This window comes from Rhinopithecus bieti, unplaced genomic scaffold (assembly GCF_001698545.2).
Source record: "Rhinopithecus bieti isolate Rb0 unplaced genomic scaffold, ASM169854v2 scaffold_39705, whole genome shotgun sequence".
NCBI classification, from domain to species: Eukaryota; Metazoa; Chordata; class Mammalia; order Primates; family Cercopithecidae; genus Rhinopithecus; species Rhinopithecus bieti.
The window spans coordinates 954,312-968,940 of NW_016816813.1; the positions used below are offsets into that span (position 1 = coordinate 954,312).

At 38.6% G+C, this 14,629-nt stretch overlaps 1 protein-coding gene across 1 annotated transcript in view; it reads right to left on the reverse strand.

Moving 5' to 3' along the window:
• The window catches only part of ACAT1 (acetyl-CoA acetyltransferase 1), a 64,358-nt gene extending 56,754 nt beyond the window's left edge, over positions 1-7,604 (reverse strand). The window contains 5 exon segments of the mRNA XM_017855272.1: positions 182-343; positions 848-1,023; positions 1,324-1,447; positions 6,505-6,636; positions 7,477-7,604. Coding sequence (XP_017710761.1) covers positions 182-343; positions 848-1,023; positions 1,324-1,447; positions 6,505-6,636; positions 7,477-7,548 — 666 coding nt within the window. The 5' untranslated portion in view covers positions 7,549-7,604.
• Between the last annotated feature and the right edge of the window lie 7,025 nt (positions 7,605-14,629).

Genomic DNA, 14,629 nt, shown 5'->3' on the forward strand with positions numbered 1-14,629 from the left:
CTGCCCACCTCAGCCTCCCAAAGTGCTGGGATTACAGGCGTGATCCACTGTGCCCGGCCTCTATTTTTCATGATAAGACCTTTTGAAACTGTTATGAATTTAATAATATATTACAAGCCAAGCATATATTTCCTGCTACATGAGAGGATACAATCTTAAAAACAAAAAAACATAAACCAACCCATAAAGTCCTTCTAAGTTCAGCATCAGGGAGTTCAGTTGCAAGTTTAAGATTTTCAAAGCTGATTTTCTCTCTGGGTCTTTGGTTCCATGCAAACAACACAGCGAGCTGAAACGTGGTTACCTCCAAATCATACTGACCAACTTCATTCTTAAATGTTATCTACAATAGATAAAATAGATTTTTAATAAATAAGAATCTATAACATGAATTTATATATGAAAAAGGCTGCTGTCTTCCAATATCCACTCTTGCTTTCACAGTAATAAACATTTTAGAAGACATTAATGACTGCCCAGAATACATGCTTATCTCCCAGCTTTCCATGTAACAAAATGTGGCCACGAGACTGAGTACTGGCCAATGTGATGCAAATGGAAATGACAGAGGAAACTTCTAGAAGTTGTCCCTAATGAAAGGTATAAGCTACCCTCACCTTTTGCTTTCTGTTGCCAGGAAGACAGAGATAGCTGGGATCATGTTGAATTCTGAGGACAAGGGCAGAAGCCTATGTCCCTAACAACTTCATGAAAAAATTTCACTATTTCTGCTCAAACTTTTACACGAGAGAGGTGAAAATCTATTTTGTGTAAGCAATTCTTCTGTGGAGTCCTGCTACTTTCATCCAAACTGAAAGCTGAAGTAACAAACACACTATCTACTTACAATTCCATTTGACATGAGATGATGCCAATGTAATTTTCTACCACTATGGTTTTTTTTGTAGAATTCTTCTACTTCTGGTATCAGGTCCTCCAGTTCAGTAGGAAGTGAGACAAAGACTTTCTCAGAACTTCTTGACCAGGCACCAGCATTCAGAATTTTTATATTAACTGAATCAGCTATAGAAAACAAGATCAGGAATATAAAGTAAATTATCTTAATGGATAAAATTCAAAATAAATACAGGGTAACTTTGGGTGAAAAATCAGTAAGACTATAAAGATTTTGCTAAAAGTGTCCTTTTGTTTTGAAATAAAGATCTGTAAATCTAACACACTGCTTTGATAGCTGTCTCCATGGAAATGGACTTCATAACATCTTTCGATCTATTACTGCTGAGGTTTATTTTTAATTTACTGGAAAACAAAGATATTCTTTTTTCTAAGTTTAAAAATATATATGTAATTATAAAATAATACCTGGTAATGCCAATTTATTATTTTTGTGCATTTCCTTAAAAGCTTGGTTCAAATCTTCAGATACTTTTATGTCCTGAAACATTCTAGCAAGCTTGTTTACATAATCCGCTGGCATACCAACTTCCTATAAAAATCAAAGACGGAAGAGGTAATAAATACATAATCTGATATACTACTGGGAAAAATTTTAATGAAAAAACTAAGTCTTAGATGTTTTAATACAAAATTTTTCTCTTATTTATTAGAATTTTATTGTCTAATACCTATGAAATTTGCTCTTAGAAACAAAATATGGTATTACAAGGGGTCCCTGCTTTGTGCAATTTTAGTATGTATGAATTTCAGTTACCACAGTGCAGTTACATAATACCAATTCCCCAAGAACAAAGCTCAACTTTCAGTTGACATCATATAATAAATGTAACTGCATAAAGTAAAAACTTTATTTCTAACTCTTCGATCCACAAATGACAAAAATAACAGTGACTAATCATAATATGTCTTTCAAAATCAATTAGTTGGCATGGTGTGTAATCCTAGCACTTTGGGAGGCTGAGGCAGGATCACTTGAAGCCAGGATTTTAAGACCAGCCTGGGCAACACAGTGAGACCCCATCACTACAAAAATTTTTTAAAAGTTAGCAGGATATGGTGGCATACTGCCGATAGTCCCAGCTACTCGGAAAGCTGGGGTGGGTGGACTGCTTGAGCCCAGGAGTTTGAGCTCTGATTGTGTTACTGCACTCCAGCCTGGGCAACAGAAGAAGATCCTGTTTCTTACAAAAATAAAATAAATACATTTTTAAAAAATGTGAACGCAATCTATCAGTCATTTGTTTATTCAGTTAAACCACAGAGAGCAAAGTGTGCAGTTTCGTTGTATCCTTGGCTTCCAGTAATAAACCCACATGACAACTTACAAAAAAGAATAATCAAACAACATAACTGGCACACAAAGATAATAAAAGTAAACTGAGGAAATGAAAAGTGATAATGCTGGAAATGAAAGTAAAATAGAACAAAAATGGAGTTACAGAAGAAAGCTGACTGTGGTTGTCAGGCTGATAATGCCAGTGTTGAGGAACTTAGTGAAGGCAAATTATCAACAAAAAAGATAAAAGTGGTGAGTGACAAAAAAGATAAGATACCTAAGAGGAAGTGATCCTGGCAAAAATGCTATAAAGGAATTTGCAGTATTTCATGACACTGAAAGCCCAAAAGATAAAATGCTAGATGATCTAAATTACAGGGGGTATGACAACTCTCCAAGGCAAAGAAAAGATGCTTACTCTGTCAAGTTACACAAGAAGGTAAGAGCTATTCAAACTACTCTTTTTTTCTTTTTTTTTTGAGGCAGAGTCTCGCTCTGTCGCCCAGGCTGGAGTGCAGTGGCACGATCTTGGCTCACTGTAAGCTCCGCCTCCCGGGTTCACGCCATTCTCCTGCCTCAGCCTCCCGAGTAGCTGGGACTACAGGCGCCCGCCACTACGCTGGCTAATTTTTTTATATTTTTAGTAGAGACAGGGTTTCACCGTGTTAGCCAGGATGGTCTCGATCTCCTGATCTCGTGATCCGCCCGCCTTGGCCTCCCAAAGTGCTGGGATTACAGGCATGAGCCACCGTGCCCGGCCTCAAACTACTCTTTATTAACAGCTTTACTGAGTCAGATAATTTATCATAAAATTTACCCTTTTAAAGTATACAATTTGGTCGGGCTCACACCTGTAATCCCAGCACTCTGGGAGGCCGAGGTGGGTGGATCACCTGAGGTCAGGAGGTTGAGACCAGTCTGGCCAACATGGTGAAACCCATCTTTACTAAAAATAGAAAAATTAGCCGGGCTTGGTGGCACACGCCTGTAATCCCAGCTACTCAGGAAGCTAAGGCAGGAAAATTGCTTGAACCCGGGTGGCCGAAGTTGCAGTGAGCCGATATCACACCATTGCACTCCAGCCTGGGCAACAAAGTGAGACTCTGTCTCAAAAAAAATTAAAATTAAAATTAAATAAAGTACACGATTTAATAAAGTTTAGCATATTCCCAGAGGTGTGCAACTATCACCACTATCTAATTTTAGAACATTTCCATCACCCCAAAAAGAAACCCCATACTATTTACAGTCACTCCTCATTTCCCCTCCTGGCCCCAACTCCTGCAAGTCACTAATTTACTGTCTGTGTCTGTGGATTTGCTTATTCTGGACACTTCGTATTACTGGAATCATATGATATGGTCTTTGGGATTGGCTTCTTTCACTTAGCATTATGTTTTCAAAGTTCATCTAATATTGTAGCATGTATTGGTACTTCATTCCTTTTTATCACAAAAAATATTCTAGTCTATGGATAAATCACATTTTATTCATTAGCTCACTGACATTTTGGGGTGTTTCCACTTTCTGACTATTATTAGTAATCTTGCCATGAATATTTGTTTACAAGTTTTTACATGAAATATATGTTTTCATTTCTCTTCAAATGAATTACCTAAGAGCGAAATTGCTGGGTCAACTCTGTTTAACATTTTAAGGAACTGCCCAACAGTTTTCCAAAGTGGCTGCACCATCTTATATCCCCACTAGCAACTTACGAAGGTTCCAATTTCTCCTCTTCCTTACTAACATTTGTTATTGTCTGTCTTTATTTTAGCTACCCCAGTGGGAATAAAGTAGTACCACTTTGTGTTTTTTTGTTTGTTTGTTTTTGAGAAAGGGTTCACTCTGTTGCCCAGGCTGCAGTGCAGTGGCACAATCTCAGCTCATTACAACTTTGAACCTCTGGGCTCAAGCGATCATCCCATCTCAGCCTCCCGAGTAGCTAGAACTATAGGCACACATCACCATGCCTAGCTAATTTCTGTATTTTCTGTAGAGATTGGGTATTGTTATGTTGCCCAGGGTGGTTTCTAACTCCTGGCTTCATGCGATCCTCCCACCCCAGCCTTCCAAAGTATTTGGGATAAGCGGGAGCCACCAAGTCCAGCCTCTCCTTGCATTTCACTAATGACTAATGATGTTGAGTGTCTTTGCATGCACTTACTGGCCATTTGTGTATCTTCTGTGAAGAGACGTCAATTTGAAACCTTTGCCTGCTTTTAATTATTTGTCTTGTGTGTGTGTGTGAGTGAGGGACACAGGACCTGACCCTGTTGCTCAGGCAGGAGTACAGTGGTATGATCTCCGTTCACTGTAACCTCCACCTCACAGGCTCAGGCGTCCTCCCACCTCAGCCTCCCAAGGAGCTGGGACTAAGGTGTCACCACGCCCAGCTAATTTTTGTATTTTTTGTAGAGATGGGGTTTCACCACGTCGCCCAGGCTTGTCTCCAACTCTGAGCACAAGCCATCTGCCCCCTCACCCCAGCCTCCCAAAGTGCTGGGATTACAGGTGTGAGCCACCATGCCTGGCCTTATTTGTCATTTTACTGTTGGGTCTTGGTATTTTTTTTTTAACAAAGAAATAACGTAGGCCAGGCGTGGTGGGTCATGCCTATAATCTCAGTACTTTGGGAGGCTGAGGCAGGAGGATCACCTGAGCCCAGGAGTTCAAGACCAGCCTGGCCAAAACGCAAAACCCCGTCTCTACTAAAAATACAAAAATTAGCCAGGTGTCATGGCGCAAGCCTGTAGTCCCAGCTACTTAGGAGGTTGAGACAGGAGAATTGCTTGAATCTGGGAGATGGAGGTTTCAGTGAGTCAAGATGGCACCACTGCAATCCAGCCTGGGCAACAGAGCAAGACTCTGTCTCCAAATAAAAAAAAAAAAGAAAGAAAGAAATAATTTAACTCTAAAGGTTTCTCGTAGTAAATATGTATTAGTTTTGCTATTTTTCCCTTTTTCCTATATATTTATAAGTGACAGTAAGAGTTTTGAGTCTTTTGACAGTAGTTTTTAAAAGTCACAGAATTATCATTCATTTTCCTACTAAGCAGTTTCAGTTAGCACAGTCATTTTTACTATCCTACAGTGCCATGCAAACGGCTATCTATAAGTTAAAATATCTGTAGGTCTCTCTCGTGTGTGCTCGCTCGCACTCTCTCTCTTTCCATATATATATATATATATATATGGAGAGAGATACATACACAGAAATGAAAGACATTTACTTTAATAATTAAAACAAAAAAAACTCAAAACTTTTATATTGGAATTTAGTTATAATCAGCATTGATTCCCTAAATAGGCCATCATTTAAAGGTTCTTTTTGCTATACAGAAGTATTTGTTATTTATAAACATCTCTAAAGTTAAGCATTCATTCCTGAAAATACCTTAAAGATATAATAGTCTACTTATTTATTTATTTATTTATTTACTGAGATGGAGTCTCGCTCTGTCACCCAGGCTGGAGTGCAGTGGCACAATCTCGGCTCACTGAAAGCTCCACCCCCTGGGTTCACACCATTATCCTGCCTCAGCCTCCCGAATAGCTGGGACTACAGGCACCTGCCACCACGCCTGGTTAATTTTTTTGTATTTTTAGTAGAGATGGGGTTTCACTATGTTAGCCAGGATCGTCTCGATCTCCTGACCTCGTGATCCACCCGCCTCGGCCTCCCAGATGTTGGGATTACAGGCGTGAGCCACCATGCCTGGCCCCTGTAGTCTATTTATTAATAAGGTCAGTTTAAACGAGAGTTGATGTACAAATGAGAGTGAAACAGTACAAACAACTCAAGAACAAAGACACTTTACTAAAAGTATTAAGAACATTTATTTATTAGATATATCACTTTATTTTACATAATTGATGCTATATTCGTTTTTTTGAAATGGAGTCTTGCTCTGTCACCCAAGCTGGAGTGCAATGGCGTGATCTCGGCTCACTGCAACCTCCATCTCCTGGGTTCCAGCGATTCTCCTGCCTCAGTCTCCCAAGCAGCTGGAATTACAGGAGTGCACCAGCACGTCCAGCTGATTTTTGCATTTTTAGTAGAGACAGGGTTTTGCCATGCTGGCCAGGCTGGTCTTGAACTCCTGACTTCAGGTGATCCACCTGCCTCGGCTTCCCAAAGTACTGGGATTACAGGTCGAGCCACTGCATCCAGCCTAATTGATGCTATATTCTTATTTTATGTTTCCTGCTTCTTTTACATTAACAATATCTCCGAAATGTATTACTTAAGCACATATAAAAATAATGCAATATATTAGAAAACCAAATATTTTTTTAAAATTACTTACTCTTAGCCACTCTACCATGTTTTCTTCAATTTCACTATCGGCAGAGATGTCTAATATAAGACGTCGTGTCAAATGAGCTTTATGATACCTCATAAAAACATCTTTGTTCTGTACATACTTAAGTACCAAGAGCTGTATGAAAAACAAAGTTACTTTCAGTTCTTATATACTCTTAGCCATCTCTCGAATTTAGACCTTCCTGTATCCACCAATTGTCACAAGTCAGAAATTTTTATAAGCATATAGATAGAGGCCTACTAAATTATCCATCTCTGAGAAACACCCAGTCCTGATATACTACTTTAAAAGTTAGCAAAATTGAGACTATAACCAAATAAAATTGTAGTTGCTCTAAATATCAGTTTTTTAGATTTTATATAAAATGCAACGATATACTTTACATGAAAAAAATCAATGTTTTTTTCTCCCCCCGCAAGTTTCTCTTCTACTTATCTTTTTCACATTTTTTTCTGACACTAATCATCTCTCTGGGCCTTTCTGTCTACACTTGCCCAATATCTTATTTTTTTTCTTGTTTGTATTCCTGGGCTTACATCATTACACTAACAACTGGGTGACAAAGATGAAAGCAACTACTTAATCTACTCTCATTCATCCCTTGCTATCTATCTTGGACTCTCACCAAAACGAAGGAGTGAAAAATTCCCAATCTCTCAACTATCATTCCAAATTTGTTGGAATGATACGTCTTGTATTAGTAGCTAGAACTTAATTCCTAAAAATAATCAAGAAAGGAGAGGAATTAAATGGTATTCCCTTGAAGAAGCTGTAGAATAAAATTTTCAGAAAGAAAATAACCCCCCTTAGAGGTCTTGCACTGTAAAACTTCATAACATTAGTTCTTTACAGATAATACATTTTTAAATTGATACTATCACAGGAAGTCCTGTAAGCAGAACACAAATTCAAAGTAAGGTAATTTTAAAAGTTGAAATACAAAACATTATGTACCACTTCTTTAAGTTTTGCTTCAATCTCTTCGGAGGTTAGTTTTTTGCTTAATGGTGTTTTTCTTAGCAACATGTCACAGTAATTGGCAAGCAGCTCAGGGCATTTTGATTCAGGCTGAGTTTTTAATCCCACCCTAAAAAACAAATTAAAAGCAGTTGATGGAAAAATGATTGATGTTTGCAATTATTTTTTTCGAAAGCCAATTATTCACATGCGAATTTCTTCTGTTAAATAATCTAGTGATCAGGTTTGGAACTAGGATGAGCAAGCATCCCAGGGTGCCTAATTTAGGGAGGCACTCACTGTTAGGTACCCCTAAGTGCTGATGCCGCACTTACAGAACCCTGAGAGTAAGAACCTCCTTCAATTTTGCACTCTAGGTGCCTTCTTGCCTCACCCTAGTGCTGACCTTGGCAATGATAATTAAAATATTTTGTTCAGAAATCTGTTAAAATACTTTTGAAAAACTGTTAAATTCTTGGAAACTTATGTTAACATTTAAAACTTTTATGATTAATATATTAAAACAGTTATTTCACTCTTTAAAATGTATCCAATATGACCTACATTCCATAATGATGATATATATACCATCATGCAGTTAAAAAAAACTATAAATGAATTATTCCTAAGCAGTAAAGAATTTGTATCTTGATTTCATTTTCCTGATACAAATTTTTCTTTAGTTTGAGATGGAGTTTTGGTCTTGTCCCCAGGCTGGAGTGCAATGGTGCCATCCTGGCTCACTGCAAACTCCGCCTCTCAGGTTCAAGCCATTCTCCTGCCTCAGCCTCCTGAGCAGCCAGGATTACAGGTGCCCACCACCATGCCAGGCTAATTTTTGCATTTTTAGCAGAGATGGGGTTTCGCCATGTTGGCCAGGCTGGTCTCAAATTTCTGACCTCAGGTGACCCACCTGCCTCGGCCTCCCAAAAAAGTGCTAGGATTATATGCATAAGCCACCGCACCTAGCTCCTGATAACAATGTAAACACAGCATATTGTTGTTTTTTAAAAAATAACTGAGACAGAAACACACACAAATTAAAAAATTTAAAAAATTGAGACAAGGTCTCACTATCTATATTGTCCAGGCTGGACTCCTCCTGAGTAGCTGGGACTATAGGTGCATGTCAGTGCACTCAGCAGTATATTGTATTTTTATGCTTGAAAGTCTTATATTTATTTTTTATCCTACTTCTCTAAAATATACGTAAATAAATTTAAATTCGGGATTTTGAAATTTCTTGTGCTTATAAAATGCAAGTATTGTTTTCCAAGGATTGAGCTATCCAAATGTTAAGTATACAAATAATCCAAACAATTATATTGTGCATACACATACATAAAATATATGTATGTGTAAAATTTTACTGAATGTGTCAACTCGTAGTGGAGTGGATGAAACTTTTTTCCTCCCAATTATAAATCCAGGAATCAGCATAGATTAATTTCTTTTATTTGTATAAATTTATGTCTTTGCCCTGAGAAATCTTATTCACATAAGTAGATGAGACTAGAATAAGTTTGTCTTATTATATCATTCAATTATTTGAGCACCTCCTGAGCCATATGCAAAACAAAAAATATCCATACTGATCTAATATTAAAAATTATTTTTAATTATGCATATTTAAAGAATGGCTAACATCTATCAGTGAGGTGACAAATGAAGAAAACACAATCCATCCATCTCTCCTTGCAATGCCTGGCTCAGGTGTGAACTACTGTAACAATTGAAGTGATCTACCTCCCTCCTTCATTCAACCTATTGAGAGGTCAGCTATCAGTTTTTGTTTTTGTTTTGACATGGACATCTAGATACGTTGCTCAGGCTGGTCTTGAACTCCTGGGCTCAAGCAATCTTCACTCCTCAGCCTCCCAACTAGCTGGGATTACAAGCTAGCTATTAGTCCTATATTGTTTCTTTGAAGATAGGGTGTTATTTTTCCCCCTGTGACTGTTTTAAAAGTTTTATTATTGTTTTCAGTTTTAAGCTGTTTTACTATGATGTACCTAGGAATGGTTTAATTTGTATTTATCCCACTTGGGATTCACAGACACCCTTAAATCTTTAATCAATTTTGGAAAATTTTAGTCAATACCATTTCAAATATTGGTTAATACCCTCTTTTCTATGCTCTATGACTCCAATTATATATGGTTTTAGACACTTTCTTTCCTCAGATAACAATTTCCATCTATTTGTCCATTAATACGTATTATTTCTTCATTGCTATTATCTAAGCTTATTAATAATTACTGATATATAATTTGCAAATCATACAAATCACTCACTTAAAATGTCCAATACAGTGCTTTTAAAGTATATTCAGAAGGTTGTGTAATCATCACAATAAAATTTTAGAACATTTTCATTACCCCAAAAAGAAACCCCATACCTGCTAGCAGTCAAATCCCATTCTCTAGCTATCCTACTCTTGCCTCCCAGGCCTAGGCAACAACTAGTCTACTCTATGGATGTGTTGATTCTGGATATCTCAGATAAATGTTTTCATACAATAAGTGGTATTTTGTGACCCGCTTCTTTTACTTAGCATCAAGTTTTCAAGATTCATCCATATGTCATAGCATGTACCAGTAGTTCATCCCCCTTTTTTAACATGTATCTTTTATTGAGAGTAAAGAAGATTTATCATTTTCATTTTTAAGTGTAAAATTCAGTGGCATTAAGTACATTTCACGATGCTGTACAAACATCACTGATATCTATTTTCAGAGTTTCTTCATTATCCCAAACAGAAATCTTGTATACATGGAACAGTAACTTCCCATCCCCTGGTAACTTTTATTCTACTTTTTGTCTCAATGGATTTGTCTGTTCTTGATACCTCATACAACTGTATTCATGTAAAATTTGTCCTTATGTGTCTGGCTTATTTGAATCACCATAATGTTTTCAAGGTTCATCTACCTTGTGGCATATAGCAGAATAATAATTCATTTCTTATGAATGAATAATATTCCACTGTATGGATGTAGCACATTTTGCTTATCTATGCAACTAATGGACATTTGGGTTGTTTACACTTTTTGGCTATTAAGAGTAATACCACTCTACTATGAACATGTATGAGCATGTTTCTGAATGAAAGTATGTTTTCATTTCTCTTTGGTATACACCTCAGAGTAGAACAGTTGGGCCATACAGCAACTGTGTTGAACTTCTTTTGTTTGTTTTAAAAGGCTAGTCAAGTGAAGCAGGGGGAGTGGAGGAGGAACAACTAAATCTGTAACTGGTTGTGATCAATTAGTTGTAAACACCACTGCACTTGGACCAGCCTATGTTGAACTTCTTGAGGAACTACCAAACTGTTTTCACAGCAGCTGTGCCACCAACAATATGATTCCAATTTTTCCATATCCTTACCAACACTTGTTATATCTGTCTTTTTTATTTTAGTCATCCTACTGGGTATGAAGTGGTAGCTCATTGTAGTTAAGCTATTAATCTTTTTAAAAATTTATTAATTTATTTTTTATTACACTTTAAGTTCTAGGGTACATGTGCACAACGTGCAGGTTTGTTACATATGTATACATGTGCCATGTTGGTGTGCTGCACCCGTTAACTTGTCATTTACATTAGGTATATCTCCTAATGCTATCCCTCCCCGCTCCCTCCACCCCACGACAAGCCCCAGTGTATGATGTTTCCCTTCCTGTGTCCAAGTATTCTCATTGTTCAATTCCCTAATTAAAGTCCTTATGTGCTAACTCCAACATCAGGATCACCTGAGAATCTGCTTCTAAAATGATTCTTTCAGTTAAGTCATTAATTTCTCTGTCTTCATAGGACTAGTAATGTTGTACCGAATACTGAACACTGTATATAAAAGAATCACACAGGCACAAGATGATGTTATCTTGCATTAAGAATGGGTTCACCCTTTGTTCTGCTATGAAGGGGAATCAGTCCCTCTCCAGGGTTAACCACTGAATCGAAGATATGTCCCTCCTGGACTTTCAGTTCAGTGTCCAATGGGTTTTGTTACTCCAGTCCTGTGTGACCACCAAAACATCTACTGCCCCCCAGCGGTATTGCTTAGCCTAGCCAAAACTGCATTCTCAGCTGCAGCTTCTCCTTAGGGAAACACAGTTACAAATCCTCAAGTAACCTCTGAAAGGTTTATCTGGCATTTCTGTACATTTCAATCCTTTGTCATAGCTATTTCTATAGCTCTTAAATAACATAAAATTACTATTTTCTATATTTACCCGATTTTCTAGCTGTTCTCAACAGCAGCATTGGTTTACCACAAACTACTCCACTCCTCCTCAGAAGCAAGTCTTCCAAATAACTTGGATGCTACCACCAGTTTATTCTTCTAAAACAGGGGTGTCCAATCTTTTGGCCTCCCTGGGCCACACTGGAAGAAGGACTGTCTTGGGCCATACATAAAATACACTAACACTAATGACAGATGATGAGCTAAAGAAAAAAAAAAACTGCCAAAAAATCTCATAATGTTTCACGGAAGTTTACGAATGTGTGTGTTGGGCCACATTCAAAGCCGTCCTGGGGACCATAAGACCCGTGCGGTTGGACAAGCTTGTTCTAGAACATCACCTCCTCCACACCTCCAATAGCCACAACACCAATAGGTGCTGCCTGGATCAGCTAATGACACTTATTCTACTCCACAGAAATTTTCTACTTTGAGACAGGGTATCACTCTGTTGCCCAGACTGGAGTGCAGTGGTGCCATCATAGCTCACTGCAGCCTTGACCTCCTGGGTTCAAACGATCCTCGTGAATAGCTAGGACTACAGGTGTGCGCCATCATGCTCATTTAATTTTTTAAACATTTTGTTGTTGCCTCACTATGTTGCCCTGATTGGTCTTAAACTCCTGGCCTCAAACAATCCTCCCACCTTGGCTCACCAAAGTGCTGAGATTACAAGCATGAGCCATGGCACCCAGCCTAGAAATGTTCTACTTTAATGTGGAGCTAAAAGTAGGACACAGTCACCTTAGAATCAGAAAACTAATAGAAACCCAGCAATCCTCACTTCGGAAATCTATCCTGTAGATAAAGAGTCACAAATATTAAATGTACAATATTATCCTCTGTAGCACTAACAGTAATAGCAACACATCAGAAACTACTTAATGCAGCAGTAAAGGACCAGTTAAATAAGCTATAGTACCTCTACCAGACAGAGTGCCATGTTGCTATTCAGCATAGGAGGTTATGAAAAACCAACATAAAACAATAGAATGGCAAAAGACTGAGAGCAAGCACCCTAAAATCAGAAATAAGACAAGGATGCCTGAATTCACTCCTGCTATTTGTTACTGTAGTAGATGTTCCAGTCAGAGCAATTAGGCAGAGCAAAGAAAATAGAACCAAACTGGAAAGGAAGAAGTAAAAGTATTTCTATTTGCAGATGTTATGACCTTATATACAGAAAAGCTGAAAGAATCCATAAAAAAGCTATCTGAGCTAATAAATAAATTGAGGAAAGTTGCAAAGCACAAAATAAACACATAAAAATAGTCTGTGGTTGGGCACGGTAGCTCATGCCTGTACTTCTGCCACTTTGAGAGGCAGAGGCAGGAGGCTCACTTGAACCCAGGAGTGCAAGACCACACTGGGCAACACAGCAAGACGCTGTCTCAAAAAAAAAATAAGCCGGGCATGGTGGTATGGCCCTTAGTCCCAGGTACTCAGAAGGTGGAGGCTTGAGCCCAGGAGGCGAAGGCTGCAGTGAGCTGTGATCATGCCATTGCACTCCAGCCTAGGTGACAGAGCGAAACCCTGCCTGAAAAAAAAAGAAACAGAAAAAAAAAAAAATAATTTGTTTTTTTATACACCAGCAATGAACAATCCAGAAAGAAATTAAGAAAACAATTCCAGGCTTGGCACGGTGGCTCCTGTCCATAATCCTAGCACTTTGAGGGGCTAAGGTGGGAGAACCACTTGAGCCCAGGAGCTCAAGACCAGCCTGGGCAACACAGTGAGAGACTATCTCTACCAAAAACAATTAGCCAGGTGTGGTGGCCTGAACCTGTGGTCCCAGCTACTCAGAAGGCTGAGGTGGGAGGATCACTTGAGCCCAGGAGAGCAAGACTGCAGTGAGCCACGACTGCGCCACTGCACTCCAGCCTTGGTGACACAATGGACCTTGCCTTCAAGAAAAAAAAAAAGAAAGAAGATGGATGGGAAAGGGAAAGGGAGGGAAGGGGAAGGGAAGGAAAGGAAGGAGGGAGGAAGGAAGAGCAATTCAATTTACAACAGCATCCAAAGAAAATATCAAGGAATAAATTTAACCAAGAATGTGGAAGACTTGTACACTGAAAGCTATAAAACATTGCTGAAAGAAATATAAAAAACAAATAAAAAGAAATTCCATTTTCATAATTGGGAGACATAACATTAATACAATTCAATGCATTTCCTATCAAAATTCCAAAGGTCTTTTTCACAGAAATGGAAAAGCTGATTCTCAAATTCACAAAGAATTAGAAGGGAACCCAAATAGCCAAAATGATCTTGAAAAAGAACAAAGTTGAAACATGCACACGTCTTGCTTTCAAAGCTTATTGCAAGGCTACAGTAAATCACAACAGTGCGGCACCAGCATAAGGACAAATATATAGACCAATGGAACCGAACTAAGCATCCAAAAATAAACACATACATCCATGGCCAACTGATTTTTTTTTTTTTTTTTTGAGACGGAGTCTCGCACTCTCGCCCAGGCTGGAGTGCAGTAGCGCCATCTCAGCTCACTGCAAGCTCTGCCTCCCAGGTTCACGCCATTTTCCTGCCTCAGACACCCGAGTAGCTGGGACTACAGGCACCCGCCACCAAGCCCGGCTAATTTTTTGTATACTACAGACGCCTGCCACCATGCCCGGCTAATTTTTTGTATTTTAGAGATGGGGTCTCCCCATGTTAGCCAGGATGGTCTTGATCTCCTGACCTGTGATCTGCCCACCTTGGCCTCCCAAAGTGCTGGGATTACAGGCGTGAGCCACTGAGCCCAGCGGTCAACTGATTTTTGATAATGGAGCAAAGACTGTTCAATGAGTGCTGGAACAACTGGATATCCACATGCAAAAATATGAAGTTGGATCTATATCTCACAACATACACAGAAACTAACTCAAAATGGATCAATGACTG